The sequence below is a fragment of the Macrotis lagotis genome, chromosome X, assembly GCF_037893015.1.
Source record: "Macrotis lagotis isolate mMagLag1 chromosome X, bilby.v1.9.chrom.fasta, whole genome shotgun sequence".
NCBI classification, from domain to species: Eukaryota; Metazoa; Chordata; class Mammalia; order Peramelemorphia; family Peramelidae; genus Macrotis; species Macrotis lagotis.
This window is the reverse complement of record NC_133666.1, coordinates 544,673,361-544,697,700: the sequence shown is the minus strand read 5'-3', so window position 1 is coordinate 544,697,700 and position 24,340 is coordinate 544,673,361. Positions and strand designations below refer to the sequence as shown.

The following is a 24,340-nucleotide window of genomic DNA, read 5'->3' as shown; positions in this document are numbered from 1 at the left end:
GAGAACTCAGTTAGCCAGGTAATGAAATATTTATTATTCTTTATTATTCTTGCAGTATTGTTTAGGAATAATGTTAGAGGTATGAGCTGAGAATGAAAGTGGAAGTTGTAAGCTTTGAACCAGATTAAGAGGTGCTAGGGAGCAACAGTAAAACCCACTTGAGGGTAAACTTATAATATGGTCCCCTAGAATTTGCAACAAAAGGTTTTATCTACTTTAATCCACACATTTAAAGTCTACCTAAGTCTATACTTTTTGCTTTCCTAAAAGCCAAGACTTTTAGTGTTCCTTCAGGCACCAACCATTCTATGCATCCTTCAATAGCCAATTCTGTCTTTATCAATCCTTCAAATAGTTGCAGGAGCTTGGTTTCTCAATTTGTATGTGTTGATCCAAAAGTCAATTTGAGTATATTAACAGAATGTATCAACATGGAGTCTTTTTGCCTAGTAATCAATGCCATTTAAGGAAAGTTTACTTCGTGATATGCGTTTGCAAATGCTTAAATAAAAGTTATTATAAATTCTAAGAAAAACAGGAGTCACTCATCTTGTGTAAATTTCAAAGTCACAGAAACAAGTTCACAAAATAATTGAGGGTTGGAACAGACCCCAGTGACCATTTAGTCCAAATAACACCTCAGTGTAATCTCCACTTGGACATAGCCAAAAAGTGCTCATTCAACCTTTAATTAAAGACTTAAAAGGAGGGGAACATCATAACCTCTCAAAATGAAACCCATTCCATATTTGTATAGCTCTTGATAGTTGGAAGTTGTTCCTGGAATGAAGCCTAAGTTTGCCATTGGCTACTTCTACCTTTGTCTCTTGGGTTGACGCACTGTAGTCAGGAAAAAAAGGTTGTAATGACTTCTTCACATAAAAAAAATTCTTCAAATCTTAGACAATAGTTCTCTGCCCCTTCCTTTCCCCAACAAGTTTTTTCTTCTCTAGGCTTCATTGATTTTTCTTACCAACTTGTACTTAAAACATCAACCAACATTTTAAAGTAATGTGTGCTTACTACTAAGCAACACTAAAAGAGAATGAAATAGTTTCTATTTATGAGAAACTATATTCTAATGACTAAAAATATTTAGATGTATACATATATGTTTGTATATATACAAAATAAATATAAAGAAAATAAATATAAAGTAGTTTAAAAGTGGAAGCACTAGGAATTGGGAAAGAAATAAGAGTTTCATGTAGAGCAGGGGTACTTAATTGGGCTCCAGAGACTCATAAGGAATCTATGTGTTCTTTTCAGTGGCTCCAAGAACTTAAATTGGAAGATTTAGATCTTAATTTCAATGTAATTTATTTCCTTTATAATTCTCTGAGTTTTATTTCTAGCATATTGGAATGGGTGAATTTTTTTGTCTTTAGAAATTAATTCTTAAGCATTTTTTATTCTTCCTAGGTTGACTGCTTCATCTATGATGTTTTCATGTATGGAATCCTACATATCTCCCTCCTGAATCCTTTGAAATCTGTTTTCTTCATTATGGGTATATTTGGTCTCTTTCTCCCAGGTCATTTTCATCCCAGTAACCATTTTTTTCTCTGCTAGTGAGAATGGAATCCAAAATAGTTTTCCCTTTTTTTGGTTCCTTTGCCTTTTGAAAGATAAAAGATAGCATTATTATAAAAAATAAGTTACTTCCCACTTCGCTTTTGGCAATTGTAATGTGTATAAATCTCTATATAATTGAAATTACAAACTAGTTGTGATCTGTTTCCTCTTTCAAAATCATTTATTTTTCCATCCACTGACCTTCAGCTAAATGTTCCCTGTCATGCTTCCATTATGTAATTCTCAGATTTCTTTGAGTATATCTTATAATACCATGGACAGTCTGGTACTCTCTCCATTTTATTCCCCCCCCCCCCCCCCCCCCCTATTCTGATAATTTTGAAAAAGGTTAATCTAATCTATCCATTCAGGGCCATAATGCAGTCATGAGAGTCATATCATGAAATCATATGGCTGATTAAATCTTATGAGGTCAAATTTACCTGTTTTGTGTTTATTATCTTAATTTTAGGTAGTTGAATGCAGGCATTCCTCCTTTCTTGACTTTTGTCCCCTTATGAGCCTCTGGCTATTTCTTTTTATGTTTGTATATGTTCTCTATGATATCTAAATTTAGGGTTACATATTTAAGTAGTGTTCTTCCTTTCTTGGCTCACTTTGAAGGAGTCTGTTTATCATATTTGCAAAGGACTTAGCAAATAATGTTCTTAACAGGCTTTGTTAGGTATATTCCATCTCAGACCATTAATCTGTCATATATATATATACATATATATATACATATATATATATAAACTGTGGCTAAAAACTCATCCTATTCTTAGACAATGCTTCTTAATTTAATATTTCTCTTTGGTATACCTTTTCTTCAGTATAATGAAGAAAATATAACTTTCGTCCAAATGATCTTTAGTTTCTTACCTAGATTTCATCCTGTTATGTCCTTTGTGGCCATTTGAAGCAACAGAAGTGATTAGTTGTTATCCTTTTTAATGATTCTTGGGAGGTTTTCAGTTCTGTCTTGGATAAAATCCCCAATCAGAAAACAGATTTTTCTCTTGTTTTCAGTGCTAATTGTTGCCTCAGTTTCCTCAGTTTCCTCAGCAGAGAATGGCCAGCTGGCTAATATTCATCTCTTTTTCATTTGGCAACATTACTAGATCATCTCTGACTGCTCTGGTTCTATATCATTCTTTGAAGGACGTGCAACTTATTCTTCCTCATACAATTAATTTCCTTCCTTCCTAGTTCTCTTTAGGAATATCTTCTAATATGTTTTTAAGTTCTAATATATAACTCTCCTTTTCCTTCCATTTTTCCATTCTAATTTCCTTCTAACATTCTAATCCAACATAAATCACAGCCATTTGGCCCATATCACTTAAGATCCCTTTGAAGAATTCTATTTCCTTTAAAATCATTCATTCTCCCATCCTTGAGGATGGAGAAACATGCAAATTGCTGGTTAAGGAAGCAAACACTATTAATAATAAAATGTCAGTGCAAATGACATTTTAAGCAGCAAGAATGTAATTGTTTATATTCAAGAATCATATAATCATGACCGATTTTGTAGGGGTTATTTTTCTTATATTCTCAACATTTTAATTATACTTGATCATCTTTTGAAATGTTGACTTGTGGACATAAGTGCTTCTTATCAGAAGTCCTTGAAGTCAGTCAATGTAAAGTTGATCCTTACAGTATGGAACCACTCAGGCTGACATTTTGACTATAAGAATTGATTTATTGCTAATAATATCTTGAATATGAACCTCTACCATGTATTTTCTTTAAATTGGGAAATGTTTTCATCATAATTGAGTTTTGGAATAAAATAATTCTAGGTTATTAAAAACAACATTCTTGTAATTTTATTAACCAATTTAATTGTGCAAATACTTTTTAAGACATTTTTCTACCCAACATCTAAGCTGCATTGAACTAAAATCTGCTATTCAGTGACTCTTCAGATAGATTTTTCTCAGGTTCTTTCTCTGCAATTTTCCTCCCAGAATAAGTATTTTTATTTTCTTGTGACAGATGATCATCATACATAAAAAGAACTAATTTAAACCTCTTGATTCTTTCTTGGTTTGACAAGGCAAGTTCTTGGGCATAGAAACATTCCTCAAATGCTTATTACCAGTAGTTCAGATCAATTCAATGAAGTTATAAACAACTTCTCGCTGCTTGCTCACTTGTATCCCTCCAAAGGTCAAGGACTCTTTAAGAGTATTGATGTCATATGTTGAATTTTTGAAGTTTAAACAAATTTTACAACTATTTGTTCTTAAAATTTCTTCCTCATGCAAGTTGCTTCTGTCACATTTACATCTCCATCATTTTGCAGTTCTTTCTGCGATGACTAATTTTAACAGTAATGCTTTTCCCCCAAAAAACACAGCCAACAAATAAGTCAACAAAACTTGCATATTTGCAAACATTTCAACTTGAAATAATCAAAACAAACAGAGCAATAACTAAATACTTCTTTTTTTTCATTATACATGTGCTAGTATTATGCAAATTAAGAAATATTTACCAGGTTACTTTTTTCCTCAATAGGCAGCACTCAATTAGAAAAAATTAAAGAATTTTACCAATTTAGTAGGAACCTCATAAAGGATTATTTATATTCCTTTTTTTAAAAAAAAGAATTAAAAACATAATCATTTTGATCACTTCAAAATTCTCATGACTCTGGTTGGCCAAAAATAATCATATAGTTTGTTAGCAACTTGATGTCATTCTTAAAAAGAATAACATGAATTGGGTTGTATGTGCTCCAATTTCAGCAGAATGGAAAGTAAATAGTCTGATTTGTAGATCCCAAAGACAGACAGCCTTTGTTCTTGGAAATGTACCTTAAGTCTAAAAGTTGTATCTCCAGGGCAGTTATAGAGATTATAACCACTGCCGGTATAGAGTGGGAAGAGCACTGGTTTTGAAATTAGAGGATTTGAATTACAAATCATGACTCTACCACTTGCTTCCTTTGTAATATTGGACAAGTCATTACCCTCTTTGGATCAAGGAACTCTCAATCCATTGATATTGCATCAGTCTTCCTATTCACACCTCATCAGTACCTTATGTCACTCTAATTAGAGGAGTAAAAGACTGAGAATAGAACTACTCTCAAAATGTCCATTTAAAGAAATACAGGTCAGCCAAGCCCAGCTATACTTTTTTTTTGTCCTGGACTCCCATCAACACCCAGATCAGTACATTCCCTGTTGTTTGCATGTTATTTTTCTGCTTTATATTATAAACTCATTGAAGTAGGATTTACCCCCCCCCCCCCAGCAATTCCTACAGAGTAACAGGTTATAATCTTAAAGAATATTCATTGACTGACTGACCTGTTACATCACATGAAATTAGGGGGTTGGTCTATGTACTATCTAAAATGCCTGGATTTTATGATCCTAAAATGTAGTTTCTTCCTCAGGAAAAAGTCTACTTGAAAAGTGGAAAATCCTAGAGTAGAGTTTTTAAATTATTTTTTAAATAAACCTGTAGATTGCATGCTTAGCCTAGTATATTGCTTCTTAATTTACAAAGTATCTTGTGCTATTGTCCCTGTAAATGAAACTGTTGGGGCGGGGGGAGTAACAGTTTTCCAGATGTTGCTGAAAAGAGTCTTACAGAGTACCCTTTCAGGAAGATACATATTATTTTGATGAACATCTTAACCAGGTTTCATGGTGATTAATAGTATTGTTCAGTGACAAGACATTGACTTCCTTCTAAGGCTGTGATGATTTATTACTTCTAAGTTGAATAAAATCAAGATGTAAATAAAATTCTTGAGCTTTTTCTAAAGAGAATTGTTGTATTTTCCTAGCTCAGATCTAATAAAACATTTTCAGTAATGATGATTAAGCTTTGGGTATATTCAGTGTACTTTTTGAACTCAGGTCTTCTTATCTCCAGGGTTGGTACTCTATATCATGTCATGTCCTCTTCATAATAATATCAATGACATGCGGAAACATGTTCTAATAGAAATATGAACTCATATTTATGTGCCAAAACTTGACCTCCTGGTACAAATTTACTTCCAAATGAAAATGAATGCTAACCTGTTAGGAGTATTTTAATTCTATTAGAACTGATTCCTTGCCATCAGATATGAAAACTTGTGTGGAAGTAGGAATAACTTGTTCTTTCTGTGATTTCTAAAAGTTATAAAAAATCAAATTCTCAAAGTTCTTTTTTTTTATTATTTAACATCATGGTTTTCTTTGTCATTCTTATCCCAGCTTAATATAACTTTATATTTTATTTGTTTTGGGACGCCTTGCTCTTGTGTTTAGTCTTGAGATATTGCTATAAAAGTAAAGAATATTCACCTTGCAGTTAGCAATTCTCTAGTTCTGTCTCTTTTAATAAATTGCACTATAGACTCATTACCAAAATCACATTGAACAGAAAAGGGAATAAAGGAAATTTAAATTTGGGTGGGAAAAAACTCATAACTGAGTTATATAAGCACTTAGCCTCAGTTTCCTTTAACCTTAAACTGAGAAGATTGAACTGGATGACCATCTCCAATATTTTCCATCTCCAATATTCTATCGATTATATGAATGGCTTTTAATGTGTTTCTGGTTTCAGACAGGGCTAATGGGTTGACTCATTCACTGATAAGCACATCTATTTGCAAATGAATTAGCTTATGTATGTATGCTGTTATACACACACACACACACACACACACACACATCCATATGGGGAATGTGATGAGTGCTTTGGAAGTAAGTAGATAATCTTGTCTTCTTTTGTAGGGTTGCATGGCACACGTCAAGAAGAAATGATTGATCACAGACTAACAGACAGAGAATGGGCAGAAGAATGGAAACACCTTGACCATGTAAAGATATTAACAAGTGCTTAAATCAAAAGTTTTCCTGCTTAAGGTTAAATCTGATATTAAAATGCTAGTTTGAGAGTACTTTGCTCTTTCTATCTCTAAGAAAATTAAATAATGTAAAAGAATGTTTTAAGTGGAATTCAGGGCTAGATGCATTTGGTTTCTGGAAAGGAAAGCTGTAGTAAAACAGCACATAAACTTAAGTCATGACAAATCAAATCAGGGATTCTTCTCATCTCTTGTCACTGAACCTCTTCCCAAAATGATTTTAAATGCATGAAATAAAATCCATAGCATTAAATAGAAAATAAGATTATATTGAAAAACTTAAATTCAGGGATTCCAAGTTAAGAACTACTAAATTAAATGAACTGTTATTCTATATATTTGATTGTTTTTAGGTCTTAATATTGGTCTCACTTGTATACTCACTTATATACTTGCCCTCAGTCAATGTGACATTCTTTTTTTTTTTTAATAATTTTTTTTCATATGTGTGCAAGGCAAATGGGTTTAAGTGACCTGGCTGCCCCTTTTAATAATTTTTTTAAATTTTTATTTAAGACAATAGGGTTAAGTGACTTGCCCAAGGTCCCACAGCTAAGCAATTATTAAGTGTCTGAGGCCAGATTTGAACTCAGGTATTCCTGACTCCTGAGTCTGTGCTATGTGACATTCTTAAGTTGATTCAGAATTACAAGCCAGAACTCCATTGAATAAATGAATGAAGTCCTTCATGATCTTGTCATATGCTTTGTCTTCTCATAGGTGTGTTTACTTGTGTTTTCTCCCCATTAGCTCTTAAACTGTATCATGGACATGGTAGAAAAAACAAGGCGTTCTCTCACTGTGCTACGGAGATGTCAGGAAGCAGACAGGGAGGAGCTCAATTACTGGATCCGTCGATACAGTGATGCAGAAGACCTAAAGAAAGGTGGTGGTGGCAGCAGCGGCAGCAGTAGCCACTCTAGACAGCAGAGTCCTGTTAATCCAGATCCAGTCCCACTAGGTATGGCTACTTCCAAACACATAGCTTTAACTTTTTCACAAGAAATGATTTTGCAACTTTTAAAAACAAACAAACCATGAAATTTAAAAGCAGTTGAAAACTTTTGGAAATTTTTTGTTTTGTTCTTTTTAGGTTTTTTGCAAGGTAATTGGGTTAAGTGGCTTGCCTAAGGCCACACAGCTAGGTAATTATTAAGTGTCTGAGGCCAGATTTGAACTTGGATACTCCTGACTCCAGGACTGGTGCTCTATCCACTGCGCCACCTAGCTGCCCCCAACTTTTGGAGATTTTAAATAGTGTCTTGTTATTCAAGGCAGGCTAGGTCAGTAAGCCTTCTTTTTGCATATAAAAATATGGTCCTCAGAGCTTCCCAATAAATCCACAACACAACTTTAACAAGAAAATTGTTTTCTGGTTTCTAATTCTGAGGCAATTGTGGAGTTGTTGTGAAGTATTTTGTTTGCTGTCTTGCAGTTACTGCAGTATTTTGTAATTAAAAAGGCACTTCTTGGGGAGGCTAGGTGGCATAGTGGATAAAGCACCGGCCTTGGAGTCAGGAGTATCCGGGTTCAAATCCGGTCTCAGACACTTAATAATTACCTAGCTGTGTGGCCTTGGGAAAGTCACTTAACCCCGTTTGCCTTACCAAAAAAAAAACCTAAAGGGAAAAAAAGTAAAAAAGAGGCACTTCTTAAAAACACCTTAAAGATGAAAAAAGAGACCCCCTTCCACCCCCCCCCCCCCAAAGTTTTGTAGGTGTCTTAATGCTTTTTGACAAATCAGCAATAAAGAAAAATTAACTATGACATTCTCTTTGGACTAAAGAATAAAATGGTTTTTCTTGATCTGTTAATGAATGCTAGCTATAAAATTTAGAGATTATATAAAAAATGAAATTTTAAAATGTTGATAGTTGGATGCTCTCATGTTGTAAAAAAGCTATGAGCCTACTAACAATTTGTACAAGCTTGTAAATTTTTCCCTCGTTAATAATGAAGTGATTTTGTTGTAATTGTTGTAATTGTTATTTTGAATTATTTGGGGATTTCTTTTGTTTGGAGCAGTGTGAGGAAAACCTTTGGACTAATGTAGGTTAGAATGTCTTTTTTTAATCTTCATGTGCTTAGGGTCCTTAGACTTAACCATTATCATATGGGTAACTTAGATCAGCAGCAGGATGTGAACTCAGTTCTTCCTAACTCTACTTCCTTCATGTAGGAAATTGACTCTATTGATCCATTGTCTTGGTTGGGCTTTTTAGCCAATCCTCTATGGTGTGGGTTAGCTGAAGTTAAGGATCCAGTCGATGAACTGAATTAATGCAACGATCCAAACTCCCAACCTTAGTGTTGCCAGAAAATTACATATGTGTGGTGTTTTGACACTATGGGAGGGGATCATATCCATATGACCAAGGACTCTCACTGCATCCAGATACAACCACAAATCCTATTTCCTATCAAATCAGACCAGAAAAAGTTCTAGAAAAGGGAGTGAGGCTATCTTTGCACGATACTCCCCTTACTATAATAAACTTAATGTGTATGTCATACAGTCATATTATATGATGGCATGGTCCTCTTCAATCATGGACAACTAGTTCCTTACTTAACACTTTCCTTTGTTCAGCAACCTTTCATAGTTAGATACAACCAATCGTGGCAAAAGTTGATTATCTTTATAATAAAATTATGCTTTATTTAACATATTGGTTCTGCAAACATAAGAACTGAAATCTTAAGAATTTAATGTCAGTAATGAATTTAGCAAAAATTATATTCTGAGTGTTTATTTTTGAACTTTGATTCTAAGACAAATGTGTGACATCCCTGTTGAAGAAAAGCAGGTTAAACATGACATGAACCAATTTGAAATGGAACAAGACCTTTTACGGTGATATGAAATGAAGCCCTGTGATACTTTTTCTTGTTCCTCTTTGGTAAGAGAAAATTGAATACAAAACCCACCTCAAATTTTTAGCCATTTAGTAAGCTATGACAATATTTGTGAGATATTTGTGATTTTACAACCAATTATATAAACTTGGAATACTTTCAGCTCTTCAAAATCATTTAGTAACTTTCAGATTTCACACTCAAAAATAGATTGGGCTAAAAGAATAGGGAAAATAATCATGTTAAAAAGTTTGTGTGCATTTTAAAAAATAATCATAAAATTTTGGGGTACATTTTTGTCTTTTAACTTTAGGAATAACCCATGAGATAGTCACAATTGTGATATTTGGAATATGCGATTGTAATATAGTACAGTAGAAATACATGGGACTGAATTTATTCCAGCTTCTACTTTAATTTCATTTGCATATACATTATAATATGCTTGAATTTAAAAATTGACCGTTGAATGTATAGGCTAACAATTGTACATTTTTTATTATGTCATACACATTTCAGTAACTACCTAACAAGTGAAATTCTCAGGCTTGCAAGGCAAAAATGAATGTGACAGCTGATATAATATTTTGTATTTAAATATATAATAATTAAAATTTCAATAGAAATGGACTGTGAAGATTTTAAAAATTGCTTAAGACTTTGAAATAGTCTTTGTCAAGGGGATTATGTAAAATACAGAACCCAATTTGCTGTTATTTAAGGGTCTGTTGCCACTTTTGGATAGTCAAATAATTTAATAGTCCCAGAAATTCTAAGGATTGGCATAGAATGCACATTCCTAATGGATGATCGGTCAGTGGTGGGTTAAATCATATTGGTGTTTGTAATGGAATAATTAGATCTCATTGGCCTTTAACTAATCCTACTCCTCCCCCCCCCCCCCCCATATTGCTTTTTCCTTTTAAGAGTATGTGCTACCATTAAGTGGTGTATATGAGTCTTTCATCCCGGTTTCTCAATACCTTCAGTAATCAATGTTACTGATTATAAGTTTTGAAACTTAGGAACTTGCATTCATGTTTTAACCCATCATACTACTGTTAAAATGATAAAGAAAAGAGCACTTTTTTCCTTATCATAATGTGGAAATACCAGAGATGTCACTATATTGTTAAGCAATACTATATTGCTTTTGTTAAAGAAAAGAGAATTTGACTCAGCATGAACAGCACATAAAAGATTAAGCTGATCTCTATTCTGTTATAATCATTATTTTAGCCACTTTGTGAATGGCAAAAGTAATATAATTAATCTATTAATTTAATGTTTAAAAATATGATTTTGACCCAAAGTGATTAGTTATAGCTGAGCAGTGTCTGAAGATTCATTATTAAAATAGCTTGCCACTATATATAATAGTGAATTTCATTCATAATGACATTTCAATCCTTGAAGCCCTTTCTAGTTTATCATGAAGAATTTTGAAATATTTGCTTTTTTGATATCTATGTACAGAGTTGCTGATACATGCAAAATAACAAAAATGAAAATCAACAAAAACCCCAAGTCATAAAGTCAATAGAGAACAAGATAATGCTCATTAAAAAAAATACCAACCATATGAATTTATGATGGATTGTAAGTATTTATCTGTTAGGTCATTTATTTTGTCTTGGAGAAAGGTTTATGAGACCATTGCTGATAACACTGTAGCTTTGATTAAATGATAGATTTGATATTTGTGCAGAAGAAATTCCTTTTCCAGAGCACTATCTTGACCAAATGTGACTAATACTGGTCAGCCATAATGAAAAGACGTATTTGACTTTAAGGCAGCATATGTAGTAATTAGCATTGTATGTCTGTAAGCCCTTGCCTGTTGAAGCAAACCATATAGTGTTCCTTTAGTTCTATTTAACTTCATACATTCTCCAGCTTGCATTCAATCTTTCTTTTTACCTCTTTAGACATTTTCTCCCCTTCAATGCCTTAAGACATTACTTTCCTCTTTGACAGAATGTTTTGCTACTTTTCACTATTCTAGGATACTACCTTTGACTATCTTGGGTCTTTTTGAGAGTTTCATACTCTTCTCCTTTTTTTCTCTGAAGTCCTTAAATCATCACTGAGCAGGCATCAGAATAGTCTGACTAAGAATAAACTATTCCTAAGGTCCTTTAAGTTTCAGAGCATGCCTTGAAGATCCAAAAATATGAGTATGGTAATAATAGGTTTTGTTCGATTTTCAAAATAGCCTAATTTTAATTTAGAGAGGACTGAATCTTTGTTAGGACATGTGGCATACACAAGTCCCTATCCTGCCCCTAAAATAAACTTGAAAGTCTAGGAATTAAAAAAAAATTTTAGAAAATCATGTAAGTTGAATCAGTTCTTTGATTTGATAGTTGTCCTTAGAAAACATTGATTTTTAAAATATAATAACTTGAAACATTTCTCTTATAAGATTGATAGTGATTCTTCAAGAAGCGTTAGCCCCACTTTGGAACTGATTATTGTCCTTGTTTTACTATCTCCAGATAGGAACAATCAATTGCAGTGCTATTTGCTGCTTGTAGAGATGCTATTTTGGCTCAAACTGGTGTAAGGATAATGTTCATTGCTTAAGAGAATGATTACTGTGCATTATGTCATAAGCATGTGTTCCATTGGCAACCAAGATGCAGAAACTGCGGTTATCATTATGCACTTTCATCTGGAAAATATTTCCAAAAAGTAATTCATAGGTAGACATTATCATTTTTGAATAGGTAGAAAACTAGGGAAGAGAAATTCTCATCTAACAAATATGGAAAGAGACTGATTTTTGTCAGGCTTTTCCTAAAGCAGTGATTCTCAAACTTCAGGGTGTTTTTATTGAGGATTTTCCCTCCCCCATTGTGCTTTGAGCATTATGTAGTTACCATATTGAAAATTAAAATCTTAATATTAATCAAAAATAGTTTTAACCTCATGAGTAATGTGGTGGGATCTCCATACCACACTTTGAGAATTACTGATCTGGAGGTGGACAATTTTTTTTTCTAATTTCAGGAAATATTTATATTTTTGCCTTCTTAGTTTTGAGTAGTAGATAGGGGTGAAATTAAATTTTACCCTAATGTGTGCATTTAATTATTGATCCATTTTCATCATATATCCTAAATGAATTTGGGTGGCCCTTCAGCAGAGCTGAAAAGGGTCTTCCTTGTGCTTGCATGTTGGGCTGGGGAGGAAGCATTAGTTAAATGTATATATTTTTTTCCCTTAGTACTTTAAATTCCTCATCATTGCTAGGCTTATTATTAGTTAATTACTGGGTTGGACTGGTTTTTTCTTAAAAATGAGTGTTCAGTTTTTTAAATTGATTAGCTTTGTAAATGTCATTCTTTATAGCAATTAAAGGTGAAATCACAAAACCATTCCTGTCTTTTGATAGCTTATGTAATAGACCGCATCATGATCACAGCCTCATTCTGTCCACTGCAGGATGAAGGCCCTGCCTAGGTGCTGCCAAGCTTTGACCATTGCTGTCCTGGGCCATATGAGACCACATTGGTCCTTCAAAGGCTATCAGCTCATCCCTTCATGTTTATTGATGGCGGCCCTTGCTGTATCTATAATCCAATGGTCTCCATTCTGTCGTAAGTGTAGTCCATCTTCCATCTCTTTCATGCTTCATAGATTGCCCTTTCATCTTTTTTTTCATGGTCCCCATGACATTTTTTTCCACATGGATTTGGTCTCCTCTGTCCTTAGGTTTGTGTGTGTGTTATGTTCTTCAGAAATTCCAAGTATTTAATTTGGTTTAGCAAATAATTATTAATTAGCTTCAAAATAAAGAATATTGCGCTAAGTGCTTGGGGGAAGAAATAAAAGCATAGATAAGATTTTGTCTATCTTCTCATAGATTTACAGATTTTATCATTGAATTTTGATCCAGTAGAATGCTCAAATTATGGAAATTTCCAATTATTATTTTTTAATCTTTTTAACAGTCAGGATTGGTTTTTTGTTCTTAATTGCTTGTTCCAAAAATATTTTTGCCTTTTGTTACTACATCTATTATTCTAGAGATATTTCTAAATGTACTCTCCCATGTAACAAAAAGAACCAGATAAAGAAAAACAGTTTTCTTATTTGATGTTATATACAACAATATTTCTTGTAATCCCTGACCTCTTTGCAATGAGGAGGGTGATACAATGTTTTGATTGCCCTGATTGCCCTCTTTTAAAAAAAATTTGTCATTTAAATTTGTAGAAACAGACAGTTTCAACCTTTAATATCACCTTTTTTTTTTTACAAATTGTGATTTATAATAAAACATTAGCATCAAAAGCTTTCAGTTTGGCAGAGAAAAATCATCCAACAGAGTTAGAGATATGATTTTCTAATAGTATTAGTAAAGTCTTGCAAAGACATTGTGTTTTTAGAAGACTAATTTTGTGTTTACTCTTCCTAGCTATGCCCATTATTGATCACCAGTGCCTATACCATTGCTCCTTCACTGTAATCATTTGTTTGTTGATGACTTATTACCATTGTGGGGAATGGGGAAAGAGTGGATTAAGGATATTAAAATGATGTTGAATGAACCTAACAACCTGATTAATTATACTTAAACTTTTTCAAAATATGGCTGGTGTCTTCACATAGTTGATGATTGCCCCTTTATATTTTAGATGAGAATCTAAAACAATAAAGGGTTTGTGTGTATGATATCCATCATGTGAAGTAAAAATGTCCAACTTAAGAATTTATGATTGGAAAGCAGTTTTTTTTTTGTTTTAATTAGTTCAAAATCACCCTCTATGTGAAAACACTTGATTATGCTACTTAATCTGCAAAAGAAGAAATAAGCTGCTTATTAAAATCTTTTTTCTCTTAGACCCAGATGGGTATATTATAATAATATTTGTCAAGATGTGATAAAGCAGGATTCTGAAATCTGTAGTATAAGTACTTCCATTTTTTCCCCCTGCTACGGGTAACATCTGGTAGCTAATCAAAGACCTTTAAATCACATTTGGAGTAGATGTTTATAACCATATCACTTTTGCTAAAGATATAACCACTACTATTTTGAATTTTTTAGAAAATATTTTTCAAAATTGTTCAGGATGAATAATGCTCACTTTTTCATTAACTGACTTTTGATATTTCCTTCATATTTCTTTGGGGAATTTGCATTTTATTTGTCCCTGACAGTGTGTAATTAAAGAATTTGGGGTTGGGGTGAAGTATACTGTAGCCAGTGAAGTGAGTTGTTGTCTAATATGTCTTCATTTATATCTACCTTTTCCAATTCATATGTTTCATTCTATAATTTAAAATATTTAAACATTCAAACTGGATTTATACTATTTAGGAATATAATCTGTTGTCTCAGGGAATCCAGAATGTTCCTTTTTAGTCAGTCAATTAATTGGAATTCTGGACATGAGCTCAGGCCTCTATTTTGTCATTATTCAGGGAGAAGAAAATTGTGAAAATCATTTTTTTGTAATGAATTTTTTTTCACTCAGTTTCAGTTTAGCTTGGTATAGTAGTGTCAGGAAAGCTGTGTAACCATGAACACGTATATAACCTTTTCAAATCTCCTTTTCCTTATCTGAAATTTAAAAAAAAATCAGAATGTTGTAATGAGGATTTAGATGGGATCTTGTTTGTAAACCATTTTCAAACCACAAACTTGATAAGCATTTAATAAATGCTTTTTTCCATTCCTTAGTGGTATCATCATCATCATCATCATCATCATCCTTGTGTTCCTATGCAGGTGTTTACATTCCAAAATTAGCAATTCTTCCAAGTCTTTGTAGATTATGATAAAAAAAAATCCATCAGTTGGAGACCAATCTCCTGTTGAATGGGCCATGCAGCACTTAGCTAGGTTGATTCTCAGATGTCAGAAAAACAGTCTCATAATGTTTGCCTTCTTTGATTCAATTTTCAAAAACTCATAGTCCATCCCTTCCATATCATGGTGGGGGGAGGGGGGTTGGAAGTAGGATTAAAAACAGCAACACCAAAACATTTAGAAAAATATTTCTCCTTTTTCAGGAAATTAAAATGAGCTTTGTTTTAAATATTCTATCATGTCATGTTAATACTACTATTTTTCTTGCCTAAGATTTTTCACTTGTGTTTTTTATAGATAATTACATTCAAATGCCAAGTTCACTCATGTTTTAATTAGTGGCTCTTTAATTAATATGCCTATTAAGACACTGATGATTTTAAGGTTGCTTCATTTTCTTAAGCTAGTCAGTAAAAACATTAACCTGCTGTTGTGAGGACTTCATGCTTACTATGTTTACTTTTATTTAGAAATATTTTTATATTCCTTCTCTTCCAATTTTTAAACTACCCTAATTCTAAATTTTTTTTATATTTCCTGCCATAGCACATTTACTCTTAAATTCTTCCTTATTGCTCTCTATACTTCAAAGAATAATTTTTTTCTGTGTGTTAGTAAATTATGGCTAACTAGTTATGATTCTTCATGTCTTTCTATGCACATTTAATAAAAATTTAAATGTCATGGTGGTAGATTTTTTGTTCAGTGTTATAACATTCCCCTTAATATATGTTCAAAAGAGTGTGAATTTTACTCTTTTCTCTGGAGTGATAAATACTTACTCTAGTTGAATTCTTACTAAACAGGACGTTTTAATCTGTACCATCATCATCATCATCATTCATGCATTTTAACTTATAAAGTATCCCTCAGAAGGTATAGGAAAATTTAAAACAACTTAATGATATACTAGTTGTAACATATTTAATTATATGTCTAGTTTTCAAGATGTTAAAATACAATGAACCATATTTGACAAAAAGATGTATTTATCTCACCACCTTAGTTCTTGTTACAAAAAAGTTATACTGTCTCAAAAGTGAAAAATGTCAAAATAGTCATCTTCTACAATAACTTGATTGTGAACTATAGAAGATAGAGACAAGAAGATAAGAGTCTTCATTCTGGAGTCAAATGACCTGATTTTGCATCTGCCTTCTGGCACTTCCTAGCTGAAGTGGGAAGATCACTTAATCACTTTTGTCTGTGATTCCCCCATCAGCAGCTTAGGGGAGTTGAATTCATGACCCTTGAAATCTTTTCCACCTCTAAATCTATAACCCTTTAACCTTTTGGGCCCCTCTTTTGGCCATCATGTACCTTGGGAGATGATATTTTAATTAAGTTTACAGAGTAACAGACTTAAAACCAGAAGGGAACCTGAGAGAGATCACCTAGATGGACTTGATATGAACTCACAGTATAGAGTATCTAACAGTACCCATTTAGCCTCTCCTTTTGAGGGTTTATTTATCTAACTACTTCTTGAGGCTTTTTTTTGTATTTTTGGGTTCTTCTAATTGTTAGAAGGATTTATCTCCCCCCCCCCCCCCCATGCCAAGTCTAAACTCTTATTTGCAATTGATTTCCGGGTATCATTATGGAGAAAATACTTAGTAAACCTTTAAACAATCACTCTTGTGTGAATCTCTTTTTATTGTTGTTTGCTTCTCTCAGGAAATAATAGTGAAGAAAATTTCTAGTTGATTGAATATTCTAGTGATTTGATTTTCAGATAAATGAGAGTTTAACATATTCTTAATTCAAAATTTAAGTTTAAAGTGATGTTTGTGTTAGCATAGAATTTCTGCTTGGTGTATCAGATGTAGAAGATGGGGGGTTACAGGAAAAAGTACAATCTTTTGTATTTATCATCCATCACATTTCTTAACCATGTAAGTGATATTAGTGATTAGAATCCACACTTGAACTTTGTCATAAATTGATTAATCTTCCAATAAATTCCTCTCCCAGACCATCATAACCAAGGCCATGTTTAAATTTGAAATTCAACTCCTCCCTTAAACTCATTTGAAATGAGAGTGGTTGATTTTAATAGTTGATAAGACTCACTCAAGTGTGAGAAGTAGTTGGACTTGGTGAAATGCCCTCTCTTTTTTCCCTCCTGAAGACAATGTGTTCAAAATTGTAGCAAATTGGCACTTTAGTTCTTCCTTTATTTTCTAGCAGAGATTTGTCTTCATCTTAAAAATGCAATAAAATTTATTTTCTTTAATGTTTTATTGAAAAATAAGGAGTTTTTTCCATACTGAAAATGTCTTGTCTCCTCTCCCCTCCCCTGGGAAAAACAAAACGAAATAAACAACAACAAAAAAACTTCTACCAGATTATACTTTAAATACAAATATTAAGTGAAACTAAAAAAACCTTGAAAGACATAGACATTAGGAGCCACAGAGGATTTAATTGCTTGAGTCTTTCAGAAGAAAAATTGTGAAAGTAAAATATTCTTTAAACAATTTTGTTGGGAGGAAAGGAGCCAAGAAAATGGGCAGTTCTCTAAATCTTTTACAATGACTTAACAATGCTTATAATGTTTTCCCCTCCCTCTCTTCCTCTCTACCCCCCAACCCCCTTCTTCTCCTAGAATCACATCGGGAATTCCTTCACAGGCCTGCTTCTGGATATGTGCCAGAGGAGATCTGGAAGAAAGCTGGTAAGAATTGTTTAAAAACATGAGCTTAGTGTTCTGACAGCTGTGTGCAGTTGTTAATGCACTGATGTGAAGAATGACAAGAAAGGACTCACTGCTAACAACAACAACAACCAAAAAAAACCTTATTTAATATTCTTAAACCAGGCCTGATTAGAACATGAAATAGTCTTTATTATAGCAACATCTGCTGGTGCCACTATAATTGAGGGGCTGTCAATATTTCCATTAGAAACCTCTATTTTCAGGGGGCTATAATGGTTTCAGGCTGAAATGTGGCATACAAGGTCTCAGCTTGTGTGCAATTTTTCTTTCAGAAAAAAAATCTGGCTTTTTAAAAATTAAATTGCATACTTCAGCCTTCTTCTCCGCCTTCCCCACAGCCTCCACATATACTTTTTTAAAAAAAATTCCCATCAATTCTATTTGACCCATTTGGACTTTGCCATAAAGAAATTTTTGGTCATATTAAATTAAAATGATTTTAATAGCCAGACCTTGACAAGGGTGGGGTAGACTAAGGATAGACTAATTCTTTTTTTAGTTAAATGATAAATGTTTCCATAAATTTTTTCCTTTTCTTTCCTTTTTTTTAGGCTTTTGCAAGGCAATGGGGTTAAGTGACTTGTCCAAGGTCACACAGCTAGGTAATTATTAAGTGTCTGAGGTCAGATTTGAACTCAGGTCCTCCTGACTCCAGGAATGGTACTCTATTCACTGCACTACCTAGCTGTCCCCATAAATTTTTAAAAATTATAAATGTCTTTATATTCTGTGATAACTCCAAGGACTTTCAAGGTATATTCCCTGACTTGCAGGTGTAATTAAAGGACTTTCAGGATCTGATAGAATCTTAGTGGCATGTCTTGTTAATACCATAACATCTTAACAAAACATTTTATAAGGCCAGTTGAGGTGAAACAACAAAACTGCTGAAGGAATTGAGAAGTGACATAAGGAAAATTTCATCTTAACTTGAGCCTGCTGTGCCTTTGAACTGTTGTAGCTCCAACATTAAAAATAACTTTGCCTACCTGAGTTAGAGATCTGGGAAGTGCTACATTTATAGGTATTAGACAAGCTGTGGTCTGGCAGCAATAATCATGGGGCAGGAGTCAAATGAGGCCCTTTCCCCTCCTCCCCTATAAAGGATTTCTATTTTTGTTTTGATTTGACTCAGCTGTGTTTGCAGTTCCATGCAACTGGCAACTGCTCCTCTGGTCACTTGGACCTTGTCCATTGCATTTTCATGGATAGTTGAAGATTTATCTGTTTTTCTAAGTGACTGGTACTGAAATTTGGAATCTGATAATGTTCAAAGCTTTAGTAGCATGGATTGATGAAGAGAAAGAGATTTCTTTCATCAGCAAGTCAAGGCAATCTAGATAGCTGAAGCTAAAGATTTTTATATATACATATACATACATGTATTTATAATTATAAAAGTCAGAGAGTGTAAGGATTCTCTCTTGCCTATAGCTTTTATCATTTCCTTTAGAACATGTCTGCTTGTTCTCTTTTCTAGTTTATATTTTCTGAATGTGCAATGTGGCTAAACTATGATATGAAAATTGAGGACACAAGGTAAAAGAGACTGCTACTTCTATAGTCAACAAACCTGGGTTCAGTCATACTTAGGAACCCTAATATCATTGTGGCTTTGGCCATCTTTTAACTTCTGGGCCTCGGTTTCTTCAGCCATAAAATAATAAGGTTGTACTAGATGGCCCCTGAGAGTTCTTCCAAGTCCAGAACTATAAAACTAGCAGCCCTTGTGTATTGGGTTCTCAGCAAGAAACTAAATAGCATCATGGTTCTGAGTAACATTCCATCTGGATCCAGTAAGAAGGCTTAAGAAATATGTCAAGTTGTTTCTTTGTATCTTGGGAGTAGTATAAGTTTCTATCTCCTAAGACCAGTGGGTTAGTTTTCTGTTGGGGTGAAGCAGTTTCTCTCTATATATTTCCTTATTTTTATATATTTAAATTAAATCCTTGATAATTTAGAAAGAACAAACAGAGTAAACTATTGTATAATTGTGTTTCCTTATGTGCTATTTTCTGCTCATGTCTTTGTTTGACTGCTATTGATAGCAGATTTTCTCAATTTTGTTAAAAAGTCAATTTGATTAGCTATAGACAAAAGACGTATGCCTTAAGTGGTAAGCAAGTGGAATCAGATAGAAATTCTGTATTTGAGATTTTCTACTAAATCAGTATTTTTCCTATCTTGCATAAAACTGAACCAGAAAGATCTACCTTCATTTTCCCCTTTCTACTTTCTCTTCTCTGAAGCCTGTTAATACTTATTATTAGTTTGGAATGGGGAAGTAGGGTGGGTGATAGAAGAAAAAAAATCTTGGTCCAATTTGTTTTGTTCAGTTAACCTCAAAGAAGGAATACTATATGTCACTGCTTTTGAGTTTGTTGATTTCTTTAAAGTATAACTCTTGCTATCATTCAGATTACTTTTTTTTCTTAAAAGCTAATACAATCTTCCAGATAAGAAAACTAAAAGGAATCCTCTATATTTTGTAAATAAAATGTAATTATAAGGTTGTCTGTGAAATTACTAAAAATTCCAGATTATCTATTATTTACTGGATTCATTTCTTCGCAGGTTTTTAAACATAACATGAAATCATAGCGTATAGATCATATTCCATAATAGTATATATATGATATAAAAGGTGTGACTTCTCCTCCCATCAAGCAATTTACCCATACTGTTAAAACCTTTTCGACTTGTAGCTATGTTGGGTTATTTATATGCAAATATGTATATATTTATTTTTGCATTACATTCCACTTGGAGAAAAGCTGAAATGTTTTATGTAAAACCGTAGAAGGACCACTTCAAATTTTTTGCAATGGAAGTATTATGTCTTCCTTAAGTTTAATTCAAAATATAAATAATGCCTTCATATTAATGTACCTACAAAGCATTGAATCGAAAAACTTTTGTTAGGTTTAAAGTAAATTTGCTTTGAATTTGAATTCATAAATTGAATACCTCACCCAACATAAAATTCTAATTGCAAGATATTTTACTATATACAGAAAGTCCTTCAAGCAATTTTTGGGGGGAAGTCAAAATTTTTACTACATGGTGAGAATAGACCAATTTCTTCCCAATTTTATAAACAACCTTCCAAACCAAATCCAAGAATAGCAAGTCTTTATAAAATTTGAGTCATCTCACATAAAGATGGTTATAAAATTGCATCTGTATGTTTTCTTCTGTATATTTTTTTCAAGTGATCAGAGAATGTTTGCAGTTGGTAATAAATATTCAAGCACCTTGCCAATGTCCTACCAATTCTCTTTGCTGATCTGTGTATATGCCTGTGGGACTGGAATAGGAATGCATAATTTAAATATAAATTGCCTGATTTGCATACACAATTAGTCAAGCTGCAGCTTTGATCGTAAGCAAAAATTATTGTCCTGTATTGCCACTTAGAATTTTAATTCACCTTGAATATTCAAAGTAAATTAGACCTTGACTATATAGTGGAAGAGCAGGTCTTCCCTCAACCCTCGTTCTCTTCTCCTTTTACCATCCCCCCCTCCTTTGTTTCTTTTATCCAATTTGTTTGTGCTTGGATAACAAGTGGAGATATGAAGAAATGCTCTCAGCTTTTGGTAATATTCTGGTTTGGCAAAATTTCCATTTTTTAAAGAGTATGTTTAAACTCAAATAATTTTAACATGCTTTAGTTAGACTAAGTACCATTTTATTGTTCATATCTTTGGGCTTATGAAATTTAGATAATATAATTTAAGGAATGCTGCTATATAAGAAAGCAGGTTACAAATGTCATGGCACCTAACTGCTAGGTGATGGTCTTTGATGATTTCATAAGCTAAGAAATGTAGGTATGAACAAAGCTCAGAAAACTAGGCAACCAGAGGAGTACTTGCAACTCTTACATTTTTAATCTACAGTAAAACATTTTTATTAGGAATCTATGTTTTTAATTAAACAGAACATTTAATTAAGGTGCTTTTTAAGTGGGTGAAACAATTAAGTGCAAACACTTGAATGAAACATGTCATAATTAGTTTTAATAGAGTGTTAATTGGTACTACGTTTGCCAAGTTAATAATTACTGCTTATTAAATTTTCAATTAATCATTGTCATTTTGCTTTGAATAAAGATGAAAATTAGATAAACTAATTCAGAGGGAGGATATTTTCCCTTGTTAATTAGAATAGTTAATTTTTTAAAAGGGAAATGACTTGTAGTTGTCAATTGTATGATTGTACATTAGTAGAATATTTGCACTCTTTATCTATCTAAAATTGAATAACAAGTTTGACAGCTTGTGTTTTCTTTCAGTCAGATAGGAAAGCTGTAAAACCTGAACATGTTCTTCTTTGGGATAATGCTTCAATAAATTATGATGTAGTAGTATGATGCAAGTTAATTAAAGAAAATGTAGGTGCTTGGTTGAGTAAGGCAATGATTATTTAAAATATGAAAATGGAAAACATAAGTCAGAAAGCAGTGGCAACTTTCAAAATCTTCCTATCATTCAGATCATGTGTACATACCCCTTCCTCCTTAATAACCCTCAGGAAATGCTTATAGAAGAAGTAAAGCTATATTGTCTGTTTTATCATTGATTTTCTTTAAAAGGTCTGCATTAACCTAATTGCTATTATGAGCTACTTTTTAGTGTTCTCTTTTTCCTTCTTTCTACTAGCAGACAAATTGGGGGTGGGTTTTAAAAGAGATTATATATACATATATTCATTCATACATACATACATGTATGGGTTAATGTTAGTATATGTTTATATGTATGTGTATTTAGATATATTTCCTGTTTTGATCAATGCACAAAGAAATTTACTTTTTAAAAACTTTCACATCATTATTTTTTGTTTTTAATATTACCTAAAATTTCCCCTTTACCTCCCAGAGAACCATCTTATATAATAAAGAATATTTTTAAAGAAAAAAGATAAAGGGGAAAATCAGCAATCAAAACATTGAAGAGTTTGATATCTAAGATAATTTATACATACACACACAACGAAAAATATATAACAAAAAGGCATTCCTTGATAGATAAGTGGTAAAAGAATATAAGTAAATAGTTCTCAAAAGAGGAACTACAAATTGTTAATAATCATGTAAAAAAGGTGTCAGCTTTTGTTCTATTATATTAGTAACTTTTAATATTTTCAATATAAAAATATGAAGAATACTTGAAATATGAAGTACTGAAGGTCTTCCCAGTAGTCCTTAATAACTGGGATTTTCATTTTATACTTCCAGGAGATTAGTCTTCCTTTTCTAGGTGACTGAAAGTTTGAAACAGCTCAGTTAGGGAGATTAAACATTGATATTATTGTGAAAACCTGAATTTGGTTTTGTTATAGAAAAGAAAATACTCATGTGTTTGGAAAATATAATTATGTAGCATCCAATTTGTAAAATGTCACAGAGAAATTCTGGTAACTTTTCCTGGGATTGTTTCAGAATACTCAAGGGAAAATATTTTTTAAGACTTTGTGGAATCTTGATACAACTAGAAATATGTAACCCTTAGATTACTCACAGTATGTTTTGCATAGTACTCCTTCATTGAAAAAAATTGCTGTGCTGATTTGCTGATTTTCCCTTTGGGGGGGGGGTTTGTTCTTTTTCAGAGGAAGCAGTCAACGAGGTGAAACGTCAAGCTATGACTGAATTGCAAAAGGCTGTGTCAGAGGCAGAGCGGAAGGCCCATGATATGATCACATCAGAAAGAGCCAAGATGGAGCGGACAGTTGCAGAAGCAAAGAGGCAGGCTGCTGAGGATGCCCTGGCCGTTATCAACCAACAGGAAGATTCAAGTGAGGTAAGACTTTAGTAGGTAGGAACCTTGAAAATGGCCCATTATCCAAGGTTTTGAAGAAAAGAAAATTTGATTTGAGATAATTTTTTTGTAGCTTGAATTTGGGCATCCCTTGAAGTTACAAATGAAAATAAATGTGTGTTGGTTTCCTTATCTTCATTTGAAAGTGTCTGTTGAAATGTTGAAAAAGTTTGACCATGTAATTTGGATATGGGTAACAGACCAAATGCTGAGTGCCATTTGTTTTTGTTATCTGTCTGAAATATTATGAGAATTTATCAGCAAATTAAGATATTTTGCTGTATTTCATGGATGCATTGATATAACTGAATTTTGGTAAACTTTTATAAATTTCCATCTGGTAACTCACTATAGATTTAGATGTTTGTGTTTGTATATATGTTCACACCAAAAGGGAATCCAATAATAAAGATGACTGGTATAGAATTAGCTTCTCAAAAAATAAGTGAATCAAGTGCTAAAGATGAAAAATTTCCCAGAATTGGATATTTTATGTCAGCTCCAGGGATTATATGTGAGCTTAAAGGTGTGGTGAACAACATCTGTTCAGAAGAATATAAAATGAAAGAATGATAAAGAATACGATTGGAATGAAATGGTAAACCCTCTCTGTTGGCTTGAGAACGGCAAGAAGCTTTGGAACCTCTATGGGAGGG

The 24,340-nt window shown here is 32.9% G+C and overlaps 1 protein-coding gene across 8 annotated transcripts in view; it reads left to right on the top strand.

Moving 5' to 3' along the window:
- RUNX1T1 (RUNX1 partner transcriptional co-repressor 1) overlaps positions 1-24,340 on the top strand; it is a 181,882-nt gene that overhangs the window by 136,488 nt on the left and 21,054 nt on the right. For all 8 annotated transcript variants that reach the window (XM_074200094.1, XM_074200092.1, XM_074200090.1 and 5 more), the window contains 4 exons: positions 6,330-6,415; positions 7,214-7,424; positions 17,749-17,817; positions 23,476-23,666. In XM_074200094.1, coding sequence (XP_074056195.1) covers positions 6,330-6,415; positions 7,214-7,424; positions 17,749-17,817; positions 23,476-23,666 — 557 coding nt within the window. The remainder of the gene's footprint in view (positions 1-6,329; positions 6,416-7,213; positions 7,425-17,748; positions 17,818-23,475; positions 23,667-24,340) is intronic.